Source organism: Pyrus communis, chromosome 4 (genome assembly GCF_963583255.1).
Source record: "Pyrus communis chromosome 4, drPyrComm1.1, whole genome shotgun sequence".
Taxonomy (NCBI): Eukaryota; Viridiplantae; Streptophyta; class Magnoliopsida; order Rosales; family Rosaceae; genus Pyrus; species Pyrus communis.
In genome coordinates, this window is record NC_084806.1 from 10,608,781 (window position 1) to 10,631,509 (window position 22,729).

The 22,729-nt window shown below is 37.4% G+C and overlaps 2 protein-coding genes and 1 pseudogene across 3 annotated transcripts; 1 reads left to right on the top strand and 2 right to left on the bottom strand.

Moving 5' to 3' along the window:
* Positions 1 to 191: 191 nt before the first annotated feature.
* On the bottom strand, positions 192 to 1,723 carry LOC137732670 (protein LATERAL BRANCHING OXIDOREDUCTASE 1-like). The gene is made up of 3 exons (XM_068471968.1): positions 1,440 to 1,723; positions 877 to 1,204; positions 192 to 689 (listed from the first exon to the last, which is right to left on the bottom strand). Exons 1-3 carry the CDS (start codon positions 1,721 to 1,723, stop codon positions 426 to 428), a joined length of 876 nt encoding a protein of 291 aa, XP_068328069.1. The 3' UTR covers positions 192 to 425.
* An 8,655-nt stretch (positions 1,724 to 10,378) lies between these two features.
* LOC137732671 (pentatricopeptide repeat-containing protein At4g15720-like) lies at positions 10,379 to 10,933 on the top strand (annotated as a pseudogene).
* A 1,118-nt stretch (positions 10,934 to 12,051) lies between these two features.
* Positions 12,052 to 22,605, bottom strand: LOC137731549 (cysteine-tryptophan domain-containing zinc finger protein 3-like). Of its 2 annotated transcripts, XM_068470681.1 has the most exons (13): positions 22,049 to 22,605; positions 20,828 to 20,900; positions 20,606 to 20,730; positions 20,091 to 20,483; positions 18,706 to 19,997; positions 18,036 to 18,463; positions 16,029 to 17,935; positions 15,758 to 15,915; positions 15,383 to 15,543; positions 14,882 to 14,979; positions 13,587 to 14,435; positions 13,414 to 13,499; positions 12,052 to 12,254 (listed from the first exon to the last, which is right to left on the bottom strand). In XM_068470681.1, exons 1-11 carry the CDS (start codon positions 22,148 to 22,150, stop codon positions 14,217 to 14,219), a joined length of 4,956 nt encoding a protein of 1,651 aa, XP_068326782.1. In that variant the 5' UTR covers positions 22,151 to 22,605; the 3' UTR covers positions 12,052 to 12,254; positions 13,414 to 13,499; positions 13,587 to 14,216. The 2 variants fall into 2 exon arrangements, with proteins under 2 accessions (XP_068326782.1, XP_068326781.1); XM_068470680.1 differs by having other exon boundaries at positions 12,052 to 13,499.
* Between the last annotated feature and the right edge of the window lie 124 nt (positions 22,606 to 22,729).

The window sequence follows — 22,729 nt, forward strand, 5'->3', positions numbered from 1 at the left end:
TTACAGGTGCATTTTCGTCAAGACTGGAGACGGCGGAAATTTGCATCGGCACTAAATATACAAACACAATTTGATAAGAAAAAGCTACCAAACCCACAAACTCCACAGGATTCCATTGATTGGAGAGATTGTACAAAATGAGTTACGTATGAACAGTGCAACCCAATAATTTACCACCCCCTTGGCATGCATATGACAATTCATGTTGTACATTTGATAACATGTCGGTACATTATATTATTAATATATTATCAATTACATTACAGTATACTATTTCGACAATCTACCGTTTAGTAACGAACGAACGTCCTGTCCAGAGAATAAATTGCTTGATGACCTAGTTTGGTCTGAAACCCATACGTGCTACAATGGAATAGTAGTGTGCACAGAATCTAATGATGGTTTGGGAACTAAATGGGGTCTTGTTAAGTAGTTTGAGATTTGGTTTGAATCTTGGCAAACTCCAAGGTTTTCTTGCCTTGCAACTTGTTTGTTACATAGTGTTTACTGTACCCTCCATGATTGTATCTTCTATAATTGCATGGGTTGTTTTCATCCACCAATTCTGCCATTGGGCCAACCTCTATCTCATAGCTAGGAGCATAAAATGTCACAATTGAAAGCCTGTCCTTCTCCTTGTGAGCCACTGCTCTATGCTCCACACTCTTGTATTTCCCATTTGTAAGAACCTGCATTTCATTTTTATGTTAGTAAAATAATCACACACTAAATACCACTTTTAATAATCAATATCAAGAATTATGCGAGATTAGCTCATCAGAAGTTGCAATCACCCACCCTCAATCTCAAAAGAGAGCTTTCTGCACGTCCCTATATTAGGAAAGATTTTCTTATGCTACCAATATTTTTACTCACTTCGATGGTGTCTCCAATGTTGATGACAAGTGCATTGGGAATGGGCTTAACAGGGACCCATCTGTCATCTTTGAGGATTTGAAGTCCCACCGAGTTGCCCTTCCCTTGCTGCAAAACTGTGAGGGCACTTCCATCTGAGTGTGGACTTAGTCCCAAAACTAGGTCAGGTCTTGGACATGGAGGGTAGTAGTTCATCCTTAGGGCTTGCACAGCCTCCCCAAACATCTTTTCAAACACATCACCATTCAAGCCAAGGCTCATGGCTATGTATTTCAGCAGATTCTGGCACAGTTTCCTCACTTCCGTTGAATAGACCTCTACACTTTCACTTGAGTGAGGGAAAAAAAAATAAGGAAAAGGTTTAGACTTTAGACTTTAATAATAATAAAAAGAAATTATTTGGCTTTTCCGAAGAAATTGGAACGTTTGACACGTGAACATAAATTTTTTGTGTTGAGGTACTCACCCCAATGAGTTATTTTTACATATATCAAAATGTCACTTGCATGGAAACAGTATGCCAATAAAAAACTACATATTTTGAAGCATAGAAGAAACTTTACCTAAAATTTTCTGGGTTTGTTGGCCATAACATGGGGCTTCTTATAAAGTTTGGTACAACCCCAAGAGCAAACATGTTGCACCAGTCTAATTTCTGGTCTTCTGATAACACAAAAGCCTGGCCATATCCCTGAATAGTCCCGGGAGCCAGTGCATACTTCTTCTTCTCTTCCAAAGGCAGCATGAAAAATTCCTTGGCCACCTTCTCTATGCTCTCAAGTATACTCAGATCAATCCCATGATTAACCACCTGCCATATAATAGTCACCTCGATCGGACCAATCATTAGCTTCTATGGCTTGCCATGTTTTTTTTTATACAAGTGATATTTCTACACTACTCCATCTAAATCACGGAAAGGGAGTTTGGGAGGTTCAAACTTAGGTGCAAAGAAGAATGCACACTTCTATAACCAACTTGGCTAAACCCAAAGTCTACTTTACCATGTTATTCACACAAGTAAAAAGAAAAAGTTTTACCTGGAAAAAGCCCCAGTTCTCAGAGGCGTTTGCAAGTTGGGAAATCTCAGTTTTGATTTCATCTTTAGCTCAAGTCTTGTAGAAGCCTATATTTATAGGGGGAGAGAAGCATCGAGGTTAGGCACTTTGTTAGATCTTGTAATTTAATATTGCTATTGTTGTTGTTACATCAAACATTGGGTGTGTCAGCTTGTGGGGGCCTAGATTTATGCACTTTCTAAAACAAGTCATACATGTATCCCCCTTGGACTAAGGAACAATCAAATTATTGGCGAATATTGCCTATGGTAAATTTTTCGGTGGGCTTGTTACACTGCTAATTGATGCTCTTGATTTTACTCTTTGATAACACGTGTCAACTTATAACAATGCATCCATTTATTCCACCATATTATAACTCCGTAAAATATTAATCATATTAATTATAATGCATGAAATGATAATATCACGTGACCACATCGTTCATTCATATATTTTTTTTGGTATGAACATGTGATGCAGAATCTGAGTTCCAACAGTGTGGTGTGGTGGTAGTCCATGCAAATTGTCTGTTGTGCAGACTTATTGGGTGGTGGTAGTAGGGGCCATTCTCAAGTGCTATTCAGATGCCTTCATTTTTGCAGACCAGATCCAGTGTTCTCATCATGTCATTGTTACCTACTGCAAAACAAATGGTCAGATGGATTGAAGAGGAAATGAAGTCAAAAGGATACAGTGGAAATTTGTAAATTTGGCTTCATCTCATATGATGGATTTTAGCTAATGTCTTAAAAGGCGAAGGCGTGGACGAAATGTTTCATGGATAGCTCCGTCTAGGGAAAAGCCTAAGAGCATGAGGCGAAGCCTCATGAAATCTAAATTTTTTAATATATGTATATATACATTTATTATATAATATACATATAAAATATAAAACTTTGTAAAAATATTTATATCATTCAAAAGTGCACAAGTCAACAAGTTTAACCAATCAATCAAATTAATCTAACAATCAAACAAATGGAATCAGACACCTAGTCTTAAGTGCTATTAATATGTATATGAGAGTTTTGAGTAATATTAGGATGAAATATGTAGTCTTAAAAAAGAGGAATAAGATAATGTGATGTTTCTTTTAAGTAAAGAATATACAACGATAAAAAACAATAGAAATAAAACATGTTTACTTTTTTTTCGTTCTGTTGGGATGTTATGAGGATATCCATAAAAAAATGCTTATCTATAAATAATAAAAACAAAAAAGAAACAAAGGATGCTTATCTATCCATCTAAAAAATAATATAAAAATAGAAGTGAATAAAAAAAAAGATAGTGGGGTAATAGCAAAGTGGGTCTATTTAAAATTTAAAGAGAAAGCAATTATTTTAAAACCAAAAGCCAGGAGACTGTCTATCTTCTTCATCTTCTTCGGCTCTGCAACTCATCTTCTTTGCTGGGCATGGTTTTGGGGCGTTTTTTTTTTTTTTTTTTTTTTTTTTAAAGCAAAAAATGGAAGGAAAAAAAGACGCATGGACTCCTGGACGACCTGAGGTGCGCCTTTGCCACCGGCAACGCCTTATGCCGACTCCTAGAAAACAGAGGCGGCAAGCCACCCAACCAACCTTCGAGGCCGCCTAGGTGCGCCCCAAGGCGAGTCTTTTAAAACATTGATTTTAGCCAACCAAGTCAGCCTCCAAAACAACGTTTAATTTTCATAATAGAAATCACACCTTTGAGTTGTCGTCTAATTAATATCGAATTAATGTTGTTTTAACTACTGAGTTGTTTAAGAAGTTGTCATCAGTTTATTTAAAGTCTTTGGCTATTTCAGTGTAATCATTAAAACAATTTAGAATTAATCAAATAACTTTTTTGGGTTTTCTCTCAATCTCTGGTGGATTCCAAAAAATTTTGTTCTTCAAGATTTACATTTGTAATCCTTATATGCTCGTGCTACATCACCACCCTTGCCATCCTCCAGTCACCATACCTCAACACCACTCACTTATATTAAGTGTGGAATTTTCGCACTCTTTACTTTCTGCGCACTTTTGCTGTTTTGTTTAGTGATTGGATTAAATGATAAAAAAAAAATTAATAAATAATAATCAACAGATAAATTTATAAGAGAAGTGCATGAGCTGAAAGGGAGTGCAAAAATCAGAAAACACTCCCCTTATATTAACTACGAAGAGTAACCGACGCGGTTGGTTAAATATTTGTTGAATGTAAAGAAAATATTTAGACACAAAACCATAATTAGGGATTGGATTTCAGTTTAGAGATTTTCAGTCTCTGAATGTAGTGCCCAAGATGAAGTCCAAAAACACAATGAATGAACTATGAACTAGAACTAGACCCCCACAAACACCAATCTTGATGTCTTTTGGAGGAAACTCTACCCCCATAAAATTGTTTCACTCCATGTCGACACTTGTCACAAGTTTCATTTGTATATATATACACTTGATCTCATCATTCCCTCTATGACCGAATCAGCGGCACACCCTGTCATGCAATAATATATTCTGTAAACATTAACAATATATACATATATTATATATAGTTGAGTTTTAGCACTGTTTAGCAATAGTAAAATGACGGAAATGCCCCTGATTTTTTCAGTCCATTGTCGTTTTGATGCTTGTTTCACACAATAAAATACATGTATTGCCCATGATTGCCACGTGTTGATCATCCTTTGTCCTCCCAGGTTGCGTGTCTATGATCGTTGAGTTGTGGCACAAAGAAAGATAAAATAATTAATTAAAAAACTGACAAAAAATTATTTTAAAAATATGACTTAAATCAGGTCACATGGTTTGTGACGCACAACACAATAAAAAATTATAAAAACATTGAATGCATGGACAAAATAATTATTAAAAATTGTGAGAAACCCACCTGTCCCCATTGCTTTGCCTTTTGATTATTTTATTTTTTTTATTTTGCTTGGCTTTTTGCCTTCCACGCCGAGTCTCCTGCAGTAGGTGGCACGGAACACGGTTTGTGGCACAGAACACAATAAAATATTATAAAAACATTTGAATGCAGAGTCTCCTGCAGAGTGTGGGCACAAAGAAAGATAAAATAATAATAAAAAAACTGACAAAAAATATTTAAAAAAAATTGAGTTAATCCAGGTTTGTGGCACATAACACAATAAAAAATTATAAAAAATTTTGAATGCATGGAAATCAAATATTAAAAATTGTGAGAAGCCCCGCTGTCTTCCACCTTGCCTTTGGTTATTTTATTTTTTGGTTTTGCTCTGCTTTTTGTCTTCCACGTGTTGATCATCGGGGGATTTTCTGCTGAGAGGGCTTCTCCCTTTATCTTTCATTTTTATCTCTTTCTTTCCTCAATTTTTCATTTGCTTTTTCTGCTTCTTTCCTTCGCGTTTTAGCAAACAGTGCTTCGTCTTTTTTTTCGTTTGTGTGCCGTCATTGTTATTATGGGTGCATGATTTGGTTCTGTTTTGTATTTTTAGGAAATGGTGTTGTTCGTTTTTCCTAGGTGTTGTGTTGCCATTTTCGCGCTGGTTCTACTTCAGGTATGTCGTTCTTCTTTTCTTTTTTTTCTTTTTTTTTTCCCACTTATTTTTGCTTATTTTATGTTCTTGGGTAAATTTGGTGTTTAATTTAGAGCATAGAAAATAGGAAATAATTATTAAAAAATTCTGTTTTTGGATGAATTTGATGTTTAAATTAGAGTAGAGAAAATAGGAAATAATAAATAAAGAACGAAAGAGAAATTAAAAAATTATGCTTTGTTTGACCAGGGTAAATGAAAAATAAAGCTCCAACTCCTATCGATAAATTATAGTCGTATATAAAGCTAGCGAAGTTAAGAGTCCGAATTTGCAGGATATGAAAACCATCGATTCCCAGAGTTGCTCAAACATAAGCAAAGCAGGTGATTTATAATAAGAGACTTTTTCTTTGTTCCTTATTGTGCTACCTAACTGAGTTTTAGTATATGTATAATTTATCATTGTACATTTTTTAAAAAAATTTCTGTGATAACAAACAATAAAATTTTTGTGACATCCCACATCGCCCAGGGGAGTAATCCTTATATGTATATTCTCATCCTTACCTAGCACGAGGCCTTTTGGGAGCTCACTGGCTTCGAGTTCCGTAGGAACTCCGAAGTTAAGCGAGAAGAGAGCTAGAGCAATCCCAAGATGGGTGACCCACTGGGAAGTTGCTCGTGAGTTCCCAAAAACAAAACCGTGAGGGAATGGTAAGCCCAAAGCGGACAATATCGTGCTACGGTGGTGGAGCGGGCCCGGGAAGTGATCCGCCTCGGGCCGGGATGTGACAAATTGGTATCAGAGCCTATCCCTGGCCGGAAATGTGCCGACGAGGACGTCGGACCCCTAAGGGGGGTGGATTGTGACATCCCACATCGCCTAGGGGAGTAATCCTTATATGTATATTCTCATCCTTACTTAGCACGAGGCCTTTTGGGAGCTCACTGGCTTCGAGTTCTGTAGGAACTCCGAAGTTAAGCGAGAAGAGAGCTAGAGCAATCCCAAGATGGGTGACCCACTGGGAAGTTGCTCGTGAGTTCCCAAAAACAAAACCGTGAGGGAATGGTAAGCCCAAAGCGGACAATATCGTGCTACGGTGGTGGAGCGGGCCCGGGAAGTGATCCGCCTCAGGCCGGGATGTGACAAATTTGGAATGGTAAGCCCAAAGCGGACAATATCGTGCTACGGTGGTGGAGCGGGCCCGAGAAGTGATCCCACCCGGGTCGGGATGTGACAATTTGGTATCAGAGCCTAACCCTGGTCGTGGTGTGCCGACGAGGACGTCAGGCCCTTAAGGGGGGTGGATTGTAACATCCCACATCGCCCAGAGGAGTAATCCTTAAATGTATATTCTCATCCCTACCTAGCGCGATGCCTTTTGGGAGCTCACTGGCTTCGGGTTCCATAGGAACTCCGAAGTTAAGCGAGAAGGGGGCTAGAGCAATCCCATGATGGGTGACCCACTGGGAAGTTGCTCGTGAGTTCCCAAAAACAAAACCGTGAGGGAATGGTAAGCCCAAAGCGGACAATATCGTGCTACGGTGGTGGAGCGGGCCCGAGAAGTGATCCCACCTGGGTCGGGATGTGACAATTTTTATACCTTCTTAACTTTTTAAACCCATGTATATCTGATGAGAAGGGAAAAAAATAAAAAAATGTGATTAAAACTGGGCCACATGATTTGTGGCACAAAAAACAATAAAAATTCATACCCGCCCACGTGTCAGTCATTGCCATAAGGTAGTATCTCTACCTTTGTTCTTCTTTCTTCAGTTTTCTTTTGAATTTTTCTTTGTTGTTTTTCTTTGCTTCTCCTGCTTTTGGCAGTTGTTTGCTTTCTTCATTGTCTTTGTTGCTTCTCCTGCTCTTGCCAATCCTTTTCTTTTGTTTTTGAATCGTTCTCAACACCTGAACCAAGTGATCAATCTTATAAACGAAAAAGAGAATTTGTGAGAAGAGCGCTTTTCATTCCTGGTGAACAAAGGTTTGATATCTAATTTCATACTATTCTCAACTATGATTATATTTTTACATCATGTTTTAAAAAAATTCCATGTGTTCTCTTCAACTTTCTTAAAATTTACATATCAAACATTTTCAATAATTATTAGAAAAAAAATCATCTTTTCTTTTTTCTGTGAAAAACTATATTAATGTTGCATAATCATTCAACTCAGTGAATCTGAAGAAATTTCAGAAGTTGATCCAAGAGAATGTGATGAGGTTCCGATAAAGTTATTAAAAAAAAAAAATCACCTCCAACTCAAGCAAAGCCACACAGCAGCACTGGAAACAATGATTAGGTTAGTATGCTTTCAAGTTGTTTTATCTTTTCCTCCATTACCATTTAAATGTGATACTAAATCCTATCTAAATATGTTCTATTCTATTCCTCTTTGTTCAGGTTGTTTTATCCATGACAACAAGGATTAAAGACACCTTTCACTACTCTGATCAAGAATGTTTACCGTGTTTTGTTTATCTATATTAAATCATGTTTAACATGTTTAAAAACCTGTACATATCTTTTTTGGCCCAAAACTCAACAATATTTTTTGCATCCCCATACAACAGCATCTCCTCATTTTTTGTATGCAAAAGCTGGAACACACTATATTAGATGGGGTTATTAGAAGAAATTCAGTTATTATAATGTTTTTTGTATCTTTATACTAGGAATTTCTATTTTTTGTAACTGAATGTAATCCTCCTGGTTCAGAAATACATATAACTGCTACAATATAATGGATAACTATAATTTGTATCTTTATATTATCTCAATTTAACCTTTTCCAGTTAACGCTTTTCCAAATTCATTGTTGCTATCGTTGTTCCTATTTTGTAACCAAAATTTTTTCATTTTTAACATCTTAACTTAAAACCCGCAGCAATGCGCGTGTATTAAGCACTAGTTTTGTTCTAAAGTTAAAACTGACGATATAATTTCTTTGAAAAAGACTACCAATTAGCCTTTTATAGTTTTATGTATGATAATTGTCTACATTTAATTAGGGAAGGAGGATTCAGGTTTGACTAACACGGATATAAAATTGAATATATTTGTAGCGAGTGTGATATATGGCGCTAAATATCATAGGGTGTTGAGTTTTACCCATACATTCTAGGTTTGAAACTATTTCTTAGAATAATCTGAGGAAGGTGATGAGGAATAAGCAGAAGGTAGACAGAGATATTCCAAAGCAAGTAGTAGAGTGAATGGTAATATATGGTCATTGAGATTGGGAGATGGTGGTGCATGATATCTTTGATTGTTTCTTTCTGAAAACATAGAAAACTTCGGCACCATCAATCTCAATTTATCTTTACTAATTAATAAAACACTCATTGTCAATCAAACTTTATGAAATTACAAGTTTAACCCCTCTAATTAAAACAGAACATGAATAAGAAATATAGGCATAAATGTAATTTCACACAACCAAATTTTGCTGTTTTTTTTTTCAAAGCCTCACCTACATGTAATCCTAACATATCTCTAATAAAATAAATAAATAAACTTCCCACTCTCACATTCTCTATCACTCTCTTCCACTCTCCTTCTATTTCAAAAACAAAAATAAAAAAAAATTCACACACACTTTGTGTGTGCCATATGCTAGTATTTTATTAATCTTCTTGTTTGCTCAAGCAATATCAAGTTCTCAACCGACTAAATATCAAGCCAATTTTTCAAGTGGTAAAAAGCATTGTGCACGCGTGCGTGTGCATACTCGTGTGTATTGATGCTAGGGCCAGCTCAGGGTAGCTGGAGTAGGCCGCCGCCTAGCCCTTTCTGTGGGCCCTCAATCTATTTTATTTTATTTTATGTACATATAAATTAATGTTAGAAATCTTGTAAATGTTCAAATAAGAAATTTATAGACCTTAAGTCTTTATCTAAATATAATATCTCATTGGATTAAGCGGTTGAGCTTAACATTTGTAAAATTGAATTATTTTATATAATTAATTGAATAAAAAAAACAACAAACATGATTTGAACGTGATAGGTGGAATGTCAAGTGACTCAAACCTATTCTTATTGACTTGAAAAAAAATTGTTACTTCTTTTGTCGCACTCTTCAAATTGCCATACACCAAACCCTAAACAACTAAACCCTTCGGCCTTTGTCGCATTCTCAAGACCGGCCCAGATTGATGCACTAATTTTTAAGAGCTAGAAAGCATTGTGCACCGGTCCATATGTGCACTGCAGAATTTTCCATTAGCCCAAGGCAAGCTAAAGTTTTAATTGCTTTCAATGTCACCACCATTTGGTTTGCTTTTCATTGATTCACTCAAAGTCAAAGAGTAATTACAACAGATTGTATTTCAATGTTTAACTTATGATTTAGAATTTAATTGTTTAATATAACTAACTAATTTATACTAATCAAGGCACAATCAAAGTAGATAGTTGACTCTTAAGTAATAGAATTTAATTGTTTAATTAACCGCTTTTCATCAAAACACCATCACCTTAGCGAACCCATTTCATGCAGATTTCTCCTCATTTACAATTGAGTTATTATACCTTCTTTTTTTTCATGTAAATAATGTCATGGATACCATCTATTTAAATTATATTTTGTAAATCATATAACGTGATTGTTGATGATTAGATTATTACTTAAGTACTGATTAACGTGCTTATTACCTATTGATGACACATTACATGGCTTGCAAATGTGGTCAAAATATTAATCTATGTAGCATTACTTTTTTATTTTGTATAGTTTATCAGTTTCAAAGAAATAATGATATAGTAAAATAGATACACATTATTACTGTTACCAAACTAAAACATAGTATTTTGAGGTCCAAAATTCAATTCTTTACTATAAAGTATAAGGGAGGAAATTATTCTAGAAATTATAATTGTACGAAACGTCGACGTTTCACCGCCTAAAACCTTTCCCGCCAAAATAAACCGTCAAACTTTCATCTCATTCAACAGCTCCGGCACTGTAAAGGTTCCGGCTCCGCAGACTCACAGCATTCCGCCACCATAAAATCCGGTTATTTATATGACACTTTGACGGTTTCACCACCAACCATATCATCAACTGTTATGTCAGGCTCCGAAGAATTGGCTTTGCAAGCCGGCCGTTGGATGAAATGCCTGAACCAAACGTTGTGTCCTGGACCTCGCTCCGGTTACGTCGACACGGGTCAGCCCGGAATGGCTCTCTGGCTCTTTTGGAAGATGCCCGAGTGTACGGTTCTGCCCAACGAGTTCACTTTCGCGACTGTGATTAATGAGTGTTCGATCCTTGCTAATCTCAGAACTGGGAAAGGAGTTCATGGGCCTGTTGAACTTTTGTGTTTTCGATCTAACCTTGTTGTTTTCTCTTCGCTGGTTGATATGTACGGGAAGTGCAACGATATCGATAATGCTCAGCGGGTTTTTGATTCGATGGGCTGTAGGAATGTTGTTTCTTGGACTTCAATTATCAATTGCTTACTCATTGATCGGAGAGTGGGAGAATGCTCATGGTCTTAGGTCAGAAATGAGGCGTACGGGAGTGCAAAAAGAACCCGGGTGCAACCGGGTTGAGGTCAAGGACTCACCTTATGTAGTCGACGCAGGAGATGTATCATCATGTGCGCGAGGGAGCGAGGTGGTGGCCTTTTTGAGGAAGTTGGAAGGTAAGATGAAACAAAGAGGAAGGTCTTTGTGGATGTGGAGGAGTAGGCCAAGGAGGAAATTGTAGGTTTGCACAGTGAGGGATTTGCGTTGGTAACCAAACTAAAAGGATTGTCAAGAAGTTTTCAAGCTCATTGGTGCCTGAGATTGTTGAGTGGGAGTTTCTTGTTAGAGACGTTAACATATTTCATCACTTTAAAAATGGTTCCTGCATTTGTAGGGTTTTTTTGGTGATTAGTGTTCAATATGTCTTTATATCCATAATAATCGTAATGGTATTAGGATGCTTAATATTTGATCCCCCAAAGGCAGTCTTTCTCTATGCACGACATCCCATCTTTATTAACGCATTGAAGAAACTTCGCCTCTCAAATTTTCGTCAAATTTGATCTCATTTATTGACATTGTTGCTTAAACTTTAGTTTCTAGTCTCAGATCTAAAATTTGACACCAAAGTCAGCTCAAAAATAGGCATCATTCCCCTGTAGTAGGCGGCATATGGATATAAGCCTTCCACTTAAAACCTAAATAATAAAGAAGACTAAAGTTGAAGAAAATTGAGAATACAATTTTTTTTCAGGACGTCCTGAACAGAGAATTTCTTTTGGACGTCCAGAACAGAGAATTTCTTTCTTACAAAGGAGATGAAAAACCCATGAATTCTCAAAGGATAACAAAGATGTCAAACCCTTGCATTGCCTTAAACAAACAGCGTTTTCCATCTCTTAGTTCGGATCAAATTTCAGCCACATTTACAAGTAGCCATCTATGCAGTATCAGTCTTAAAACTGTTGACCATATTTCGCCTTCTAGTGTCGGAAAATCTTCAAACACGGATAATCTCCTACTCATGCAGTCCATGAGACAGCAGTTTAACCATAAGGGTCGAAACCTCGAGAAAATCTTCAAGAAATAAAATAAGGTCCAGAACTCGAAAGAAATAAAATGATGATTAGAACAGATAACTCCGATGATGAAAAAAAATGCCGATAGCTATTATTACTGTTAACGTTATTGTTCATGTACGATACATAGTGCGAAAATCATGGAGGCAACACTGAAAAGATTATTCAATGTTGGAATAAAAAGAAAAACAAGAGAAGAGAATAGTAAATACATAATGTAAACAACCAGCACCTGCTGCTGCTAGCGACCGAAGTCAGCACCCATTCTTCTCCTGCATAAACCAAGATCCCACTTTGTGAATTGAAACCCGATAGAGTAACCTGCTTCGAGAAAACCTGTATCCTGTGGCAAATATCCAGCTTTGACATCCTCAAAGAACAAAACTTAATAATAATTAAAATCTTAAAACGGATATCTATCGTTTCAAGGCAAAAATCAAATCAAGAAAAAGCTCGCCCATCTGGCACGACTGATGTACTAAACCCACATCACAGAAGAAAAACCGTTATCTTACTATGTCTAAAAATAACAGAAAGAACTATTTGTATATAAGCTGACAGGAAAAGGCAACTGAGAGAGGGAGACCACCACCACAATGGTATCACAGGAGAGTGGTTACTGAAAGTGGAGTACAAAGGTATGAATACCCTCAAGCATCGCTGCCTCTAGAAAACTTTATCCTCAAACAAATCAAACCGAAACTCAGGCATTTAAAACTGTTGTGCACTGAAGTTCAATGTAAAGCAGCCATATCAGTTACCAACAAGGATAAGATCTACAATTTTGCGAAACATAATAGGTAGACCCTCATTCGCTCGGTATAGATCGAAGGTTGGTAACTCAACAATCAATGGCGACATTTCCAAAAAACAAGCTTGTAAAACAATGAATGACATCATCTGGCTTACAAGTGAAAGTAGTATGAAAAGTTGAAGACCAATTAAGCTTAGTGCCCGGGAAACAATGAGCACGTGCACTCAGTTGATGCAATAAGCAAAGGTCCGACCAACACCAGGAGCATTTGAACTGAAACTAGAGTCATTGGTTCATGAACCGCATCATAAAATATTTATTGCTGAGAATATAACAGCAAGTGCATGCTTAACAAAAACCAAAAACAAAAAGATATTCTAATTACTCTTCAGCAACCAACTCCAACCGAGAAGAAAGAACCCTCGTAACTTTTTTAAAATCTAAATATAAAAGTTTATTCTTAAATATCAACGTATCACAAGTACATAGCATGAATTGCGAGAAAATTTTCATATGCCATATCAAAGCATCACGAGTTATTGATGCAGACATAAACTGATACATCCCACCACATACAAGGCAAAATTTATTATTAGAAAAACACATGAATAATATAGGGTAATTCTTGGAGTAGGATAATGTTTGTAAACCTTTTTTTTTTTTACACTTGAACTCACATGCAGCGATGGTCCTAGTATGTACTCCAGTAGGTCACAAGTCTGAACTTCTCAGGGGTTGCTCCACCAATGTTCTTTGATTTCACCTACACCAACATAAAAAAGTTTACAAAACACATTTCTCAAAAGACGACTTCATTGTTGCCATTACAGTGAAGAAAAATATTACATACCTGAAGATTCAATTCGTATTTCAGTCCTCGGCACAATCAACGTATACAAAAGCTTAAGCTTTTTTTGCTTCAAGTATAAAGGGAACCTTGGCCAAGAATTTGGTTTCCATTCCATCAAAATTCTGAAAAACAGTATCAAAACGGAAAAATGCTTGATAGAGCATTGACCGATCACCACTAGTATTCAACCTTCTCAAAATGGTTGCCTAAGAATATCTTCCAATCTCTATAGATATTTTTTTCTTAAACCTCAAGCACCAAATCACAGGAGCCAAAAAAAAAAAAATATATATATATATATATATATAACTGAACTATTACATTATCTCTGAGCTATGCTCCCGAACAACTAATTCCTCTTTTCCCAACCCATTAAAACTTATGGCTGAGCATGAAGTGCCCTTATCGGCGTCAAAAATAGACTTAACTTGCAAAAAAATACATTATAAAATTTGGTAATCAATCTCACTTTGTACACATGTACAGAAGAGATATGAACTGTCAGTAACCTGCCTTCTTTGCAGATTTTCAAGTGAAGGTCCAGGTAGGCATCCTTTCTCCTTTTTTTTTCCTGATGCCTGCCTGTTTAAGGGAGAAACCATGAAAACGTTCAATATATACAGGGTTGACTTAATCTCTAGCACCACCAAATTTGGATCGACTTATGGCCTCCATTGCAAGCTTCACCAGATGGATGAGCTCCTCTAAATCTTGGAAGCTGAAATCAATGACCCTCCTAATATAATAAATACAATCATTCTTATGTGCATCAGCCAGTGTCGCGCAAGCAGCTGCAAAAGCATTCTGGGATTTCCTTGAGGCTTCCATTGCAAAATTTACATCCTGTGTCTGCAAAATAATACATACTCATCTTACCCTCTTGTAGCACGCTGGTAATTGTAAAACCATTACCATACAATTAAATCTGTGCGAAAATATCTTACTGGTCCTACACAACACGAGATGACCTATGAATTTATAATCCAACTAAATATTTTAATCACAAGTCATTCAAGATGCTTATAGAAAGAAAAATAGGCTTGCTTGGAAGCTTTCATACAATATATTTTTTTCTTTTTCTTTTTCGCTGAAACTCCAATAACAATTGGCTAATCTATGCAATATCCGGTGGCTGGAAATTCCAATTCAGCTTCCTAACTTTTTTATCCACTATATATCCATGATTCATAGTACTGAATCTGTGGTCCTGAATAAGTGAGTATCGAAACACCTTGAAAGAACACTTCTTAGCAAAAATTCATATCGAGACCGAGTGCAAGACTAAATCAACTTACAAAGTCAAGCAGCCTGACAAAACTAGAGCGGTTACGAGCAGCAGCAACATGGTTGTTCAAGTTATCTAAATCTGATGCAGAAGATGATGGAGACTCACCTGAACAGTGAAGAGTTTAAAGACAAAAAAAAAAAAAAAAAAAAGTTGAGTTGTTTGATATTTTCTCAGTGAAAAGATAAGAACACCCAGATTTCTATCTTCTGCTGTTTTTTATCAACAGAAGCGGTCTGTACATATTTATCACAAATGACAGATAATGTAGATATTTCATTATTAGTTATGATAAGTATGGTTCTGCAAATAACAGTAAAGACAGTATCTCTAAAGGCTTGACATTTTCAACTAAACATATTTACCACATGATTGTTTAGTAACATAAACGTTCAAACTAGAATAAATAATCTACAACTTCAAATGGCAACCATTTCCTAATGGAAGAACAAAACTGAAACTTGACATGAAATCCAAAGATTATCACATAAATCATTCATAACCTCCCTACCTTGAGCAGCCATATTGAGAGTAGCTTGCAACTCATTCCGATCCCTGTTTGTACTAGAATGTTTACAGTAAACCACCCTCATGTATGCCACCTCCATGCATTTATAGGCCAAGGCAGCAGAAGCTACTTCTTTGCGGTTTTCATATTCATGGGCACATAATCTGTGAATTCGAAAGGTTCAGCACAGAGCCAAACACCAGGCTATAGGAACGCAGAAACAAAAGCTTCAAAACTTATAGGGCATTACATATTTTATAAAATTAAAAGGGACCATCTCTGCATGCAAATAATAGCTAATTGAATCTATTGGCTGAGACATAAGTCATCAGGACGAGAAACAACTATTTCTCTTAAAACTTAGAGCATTTAACTTACTCGCAAAGTTTAGCTGTAGTACTGTACACTTGCAACGTAGTCATATCTCCATGTTTGCCATTCTCACTACTGCAACTTTCTAAAAGCACGGCTCCTTGGAGAAAGTTCAGGGCAGCTTGGAAGTAAGCCTCACTACTTTCAAAATCAAACCCAGAGTTCTAAAACATAGTAGAACCACACCACAGTATGAGTTAAGAGCACCAAAAAAAAAAAAAAATTGTATCAAGTCTGTACTAAAGATTTGCTAAAAAGTCAAATGAGAACAGGAAACCTTAAGATAATCAGCATAGTCTCTAAGCCTCTTGGCCTCTTTCAAGGTATTAGTAGCAGTCTGGGCAGAGGAGTTTCTCACAGGACTTGGCGCACTAACATCTAATGCTCTTTGTTGATCAGGCATGAGACGTACCAAATTGCAATTAACTCCATTCTTGTTAGCAGCAGTCCCAGCCTGCTTTAGTGACTTTGTCATATCACCATTGACAGTGATATCGACTGGAAGCCCTTGAAACACTACTTCTCTCTCAGACCCTGCAATAGGTGGGGAACAAAGAGATGGTGTTTCTTCTTTCCTTTCACCTCGGCAATGTAAAAACAATTGTGATTTCCCATTTCTTGACTCATGTTGCATCTGACCATCCTCATGTTTCTGAATCAGGTTCTGTTGCAGTGCACTCTTCCTATTAGGCCTCTGCATAGAACTAAACTTCACAGCTGATGCATCATAGTCCTTTCGTTTTGGTTGAGTTTCCACTCCACTGTCACTTGACCCATGTCCTGCATTATCCCCCCTACTAATATGATAGTTTTCATCCTTGAGCTTGACCCACTTAGTGCTACACTTTTCAGGAAGATCGTGTCTAACATTATTCCCTTTTCCATGAACATAATTGGGTTCAATCTCAGACTCATATCTTTGACCCTTCTTCGAGCAATCATTCACTGGATTAGAAACCTTCATCCTGTTCCTATCCAAATTAGAAGTGCCACTTCTAACAATGTCCTTAGACTGCAAACAGGAACCCTTGCCAGATTTTTGCACACAAACAGGATCTCCAGTGTGGTCCTTGTTCTGTCTGTCATCATCATGAGAATGATTCATGCCATACTGATTATTGAGGCACTGACCATTTTCCAAACCATCATTATTACCACTGAGCAAATGGCTATTCCAAACTTCAGAAGAAGGTTTGGCAGTGACATTGAGTTCACCATTGGCATCTCCATCCTCGTAGCCTACTGATGAAAATATATTGGCATCTCCATTATTTGTTAAAGGGAAACCACCATAAGCAGAATCATCTTTCCCTAGAGCATCTCCCCTTGCTGAAGTAAGCCTGTCTGCATTGGAGGTCCTCAAAGGAGATGAAGAAACTGATTCCACAGGTGAGCCTTTTACTTCTTCAAAGTTAACTCTAGTTTTATGGGAACCTGAAACCTTTGAAGAGCTTGAAGTGGCAGCCAAAGAAACATGCCCGGATCCCGAATCCCTTCCCAATGAATTTACACCAATGAATGTTTGTTGAGATGCATTCTTTTTACTATGTTTCTTGGGTTGCTGGTCTTTTACAATACTCCTATCCTTTTCCACAACATGAATTGAATTAATTTTTGTGCCTGAAATAACAATATTGGTCGCTCTGATTTTTATATTTGGTCTATCATCTCCATTACCAGTACTGGACTCTTTACCATTAGACTTCAAAATCCTGGACCTCTTCTCCTTCCGATATCCACTTTCACTACTTTCCTCCTTGGTATATAACTTCCCTTCATGCCCAAAATTTTGAAATGTCTCCACATTATTCTGAGTATCCTGCCATTCTCTCATCTTTCTTTTCTTCATGGAACCATCTCTACTGCCTGTTCTCACATCCAAAGCCCCACCATGCAATGAGACCTGAATTTTGTCTTTCAATTTCTTTGCAGAAACTTGTAATTTGTCCTTGGCTACATCCTTAGTGCCTTCAGAATGACAGAGGTCATTGTATTTAACGTCCTGACCACGTGCCTGGGTTAGCAAACCAGTACTTGAACCGACACAAACCATCCCAATGTCAACATTAGAATTTGTATTCTTATCAGCATGCCACATATCTCCTCTCTTCAGTTTCTTAGAAGTTCCAAATATATGCTGATCATCCTCCTCCTTGTTTTTCAATCTTACTGCCCTGGCATTATCTGCAGATATAGAACAACCCAAATAAATACAGGCACCGGTTACCAAGTTTTGCATGTGTTATGGCAGTAGGAAAGGGAAAATTTACGAATAACTGCGTACCTTCACTTGTTTGCTTCTCCTTCTGCTTAGGTATGGTTTTTTCAATTTTCAAGTTTTGCAGCTTGCTCGTATGTCGAGAACTAGATTTCTTTATCACATTTGATTCTAAAGGAGGCTGGTTTATGTCATTTGAGCTTATACTTTTCACAGCTACTTGCAGGTGGTTCTTTGTAGAGTTCAAGAGACCACTTCCATTACTTGCATTTGGTAATTCCTTTAAACCATGTTTCTTCTTCCCTTGATTAGACATGGTATGAGAACTGAGGTTCTGATCAAGATGTAGGACATCAACTGCAGGTACTGCAGATGCTGTTCCATTAGCATGAGTTTGCAGCTTATTTATTCCTTCTGAAGATGGCATCTGGTATAATGTTTGGAGTGCTTTGGTTGTTTCCTCCTCACTGATGTCGCATAGATTCATCCCAGGCCTACAAAAAAAAAAAAAAAATTCAATGCCACAGTGAAAAGGCAGCAAAACAAGCATGCATAGACTCATGTGATTAGTTAAATATCTACACATACACAGGCAGGAATGGGTACGTGCAAGCGCGCAAGAGTGTGTGTGTGTATGTGAGAGGGAGAGAGAGGGAGAGAGAGGAGTGAAAAAAAAAAAAAGAAGAAAAGATATGCAAATATTATTGTCAAACCCAATGGTAAGAAGGAAGCTTACAGCCAATTAAGCATGCTACACAACCACTTCTCAGGAAGTTGCTCCGGCTTAGTGCCTAAGGGTAGAAGCCGCCACTTCTGACAACTATCACAGCACACCCAATGTTCTTCTATAATTACAGGAGCTGCAGCCGCGGGTACAAGCTCCGAAGCAAGTCCATTTTCCTTTGTTTGTTGGCACGGAACGGGAACATCTTTTGACAGTAACTGATTATCGGACTTTTTGCCACTCCATTTTTCCCTTGGTTTATCCAAACATGCCCTCAGTTTTACATCAATATCAGCAGCAGGTCTTTCTGCTAGATCCATTTTATCCCTTTGTTCCAATCTTTTGTCCCCCACTGAGACTCTTTGATTATCTCTGACCTCACCATTTTGCGACTTTGACTTCTGAATTTTTATATCAGATTGAGGAACACCATGACCTCCACTCAATTTATCTTTTGGAGCCACACCCATTTCAAACTCCAGGCGTTCCTTTGTTGAAATACTAGGTGACTTTTCCTTGCTTTGATTTTCCTTTGACTTAGCCTTGCCCTCAGAAGATAGCTTTGGCCTCTTGCCACGCACATTAGTTTTTGCTTGTTCACATGATGTACCTTCCTTACCAACATTGTGTTTGTGCAAGTCTTCCTCTTCCTTGCATTTGGATACATCAGAATCATCTTTTGAGGCTGAAATCTTGTAATCCTTGCACTTGACATCATCCCTGAGATCAACTGGAATATCCTTCTGTTCCCAGACCTTTTCCACTGAACCATACCTAGAACTCTGCTTCTCATTCTTGACACCACCCTGATCAGATATCAACTCCAATGGCTCTTCCTTCACTAATTCAGAGGAAGATAATTTTCCTTTCACCTCATTCTCATTCGCCTCCCTAGAAGCTTCAGGTGTCTTACCAATCACTTTCAAACAATTACCAACAAATACGGAATTGGACAAAGGCATGGCTTTCAAGTCATTGAGCACAAGCTCCTTGTCTTCTCGGCTCCCAGTTTCTGATTTCTTTTTCATAATAATTTTCGTGTTATTCTTGATACCATTCTCAAGCTTCAACGCTACCGGACTTTCACCCTTCCTGGATGCTTTAATTCTCGTCTCCTTCGACACTTTGCTGTTGCCCAGTGTGGAAACAGAGTCCATCACAGACAAAGAAGAATGCTCTTGATGACCCTTTGATGAAGGTACTTGTTTTTGTTGATAAAGCTTTCTCTTTCTTACTAAGCAAAGCAAACTGTCATGAAGTGGTGATATCAATGCATCTCCAGGAACAGGAAAGGAAGTCATAACCTGTCACAAAACATAAACAACGCCCATCAATGCAACAGATCATTTTAGGTCCATCTACAGCAATAGAAACTGCAATAAAACATCTGGGCTTACCTGAATAATGTTAGTGGAAGAGTTATCCACAATCACGTGAGATGGAGGTTTCATTGCCCTACTTTCCTCAGGGCTGTTCTCCAAAGATAAAGATGGAGAGCCAAGTCCAAGATCACTATATATTGCTACATTCTTCTGAGCCGTGTTATCAGGGTTCATTTTGATTCGAACCTTCAGTGTCCTTTGATCAGTTGGATTCCCCTGTCTGTTTGAGGTTTCATCTTTCACAGAACACCTCTCAGCTACTTGAGTGGGAGGCAAGCACAAATTCCGTTTAACTGAAATGTCTCCAGGGAGGACCCTTGAATTATGTGACAAATGAGCACTGTTAGCAGTTACAGGCCTCACATTTGGGTGTGCATTTGAAAAAGCTTTCAGATTCTGAGGGTCACCCTGTATGTTAACATAACCCGCGAATGCTCAACTAACATAGAACTTTCCAATCTGAGATGATCTCAGCCATATATAAATCCTCCCTACCAAATAATAAATAAGAAGAATTTTTATCCATATACCTCTGTTAAACATTTAGGAGATCTTGATGTGCTGTAGTTTATCTGCGGGGTCTTTGGATGAGACAAAATCGATGGAGACCTTTCATGAGAAGGTAAAAAAGTGCCATACCCACCATATTTTGCCCCTGAGAAAACAATAAAGTCCATCCACTTGATGAGCCACTAAATTTACAAGTACAAATATGAAGCACTCTGTCGACTATTTTCATGGATGTCACTTACCCAAAGTCTCAACAGAATTACCAGCCTCAAAATCCTTCATGAAATGGCCCAAAGCATTCTGAATTCTCTCATCCTTGAAAAAAATCAAAAAGATAGTGTCATTACAAACATTTTTTTATATATGCGTCATTACATACATAAGACCATTAAAAAAGAATAATAACCAAAATGTCTGTACAGAAACATAAGGGCTATTACAGAACGTTGCAGAAGAAGCGAATTGTGTAAACTTGTCTTGGGATACTGTTACCTAAAACCAGCTTAGCCCATCATAGGTTTTGTTCACGTAAATGGCAATCAATAATGCTGCGTCTTAAGACTATCTTGGAATTTTTTTCACGAATGGTATTTCTGATAGCCAAGACAACAGAAACGAGGAAGTGGAAACTAAATGTTATTTAACATTACTTGTTCATAGACAACCATTTGGCCTACTAAACTCAACCACTCAGCATTTGGAAATTTATAGGGGGGTTAAATGTTTTGTTCTCTTGGACACTGAACAAACAAGTATTGAGTTCAAATTCACTAATGCTTTCCTTGGATCAATAAACATACAATCATAAATAATCTATGAAGCATCATAATGGAAAGAAAAGAGAATTTATGCTCATTTAAAAACTCTTGATACTATAAATCATAGTAAATCAATGGTACATACGAATAACTGCAAGAGTTCACTACAATAAGGCTGTTGCATAATCAATTATCAGCAATCAGCCATGAATGTACTTCTTCTATACTTGAACCAGAAAATAATCTACATTGTCTCTAAAGCCAGCCGAAAACACCCAGAAACTTCACTGGCAGTTTCCAAAGCTTTTGCATATTTTGATGCGTTGGAATACTGCACAACTTAAAGCGAAAAATTTAAGACTCCTAATTATTGCGTTGCGTTTTACTATCCAAGGGATAAAAAGTTTCTACTTCACCCTGCTAAACAGTTGTCTGCAAGTCCAAAGTTCATGTTCCAACTCAATTTCCTTACTTTCTTATATTTTCTCGGAAACCAAGCAAGCAGTTACAAATTACAATCCACCATTGTAATTCAACATACACATACATCAAAAACAACATAGAAACTCAGCCTTAAGAACAAATTCAACACACTATTATCTTCTTAAGATGTCCATATATTGTTTATCAACTCCAAAGCTGTCAATCAAGATTCTAATGAGAAATTCGAACACGAATAAATCAATGAGACAAAGATGCCCTTACAATGTAAGAGAGATCGTTGTCCGGTTCAAGGTTTTCCTCGTCATCATCCTTGTAATAGCAAGGAGCCTCGCCTTCTTCAAGCTCAGTATTATTCACCTCCATCACCACAAACCTTACAAAACCCTAACCCTAACCCTAACCCTACCTCTAACCCCAAAACCCCAACCTTTTCACCCCTTCACGCACCGACCTTCCCTAAAGTCCAGCATCAGTCCAATCCCCAAAATACCCCCTCCGACCCACCAAAGCTCTCGCAAAACCCAACAAAACCCAGAACCCGATTCTCCGACAACCGACTTTTCACAGTAGGAATTTCAAAACCCCCGAATGGAAAAAAATCCCCAAAAATATCAAATAAAAATTCACTGAATTCATATTATGTTAAAGCTCCTCCGGTGGAACTCGCAGATCATCGGGTTCCGGGATCAACGGCGGAGATTGGGCGGGGCCGATCAGTGCAGAGTATTGATTGGCTGCAACGGGTTTCGACGGCGGAGCAATCGTATTGATTGATTTGATTTTCCGTACACTGTCTCTCTTCTTCTTCCCTTCGTTGGTGTGCCAATTTTATTTATTTTATTTATTTATTTTATTTGTGCCTAGCAATCCTTATTTTTTAGAGAGTTTTAACCAAAATATTTCTAGAATTATTCATTTTTAACGAAAATAATATTTTTATTC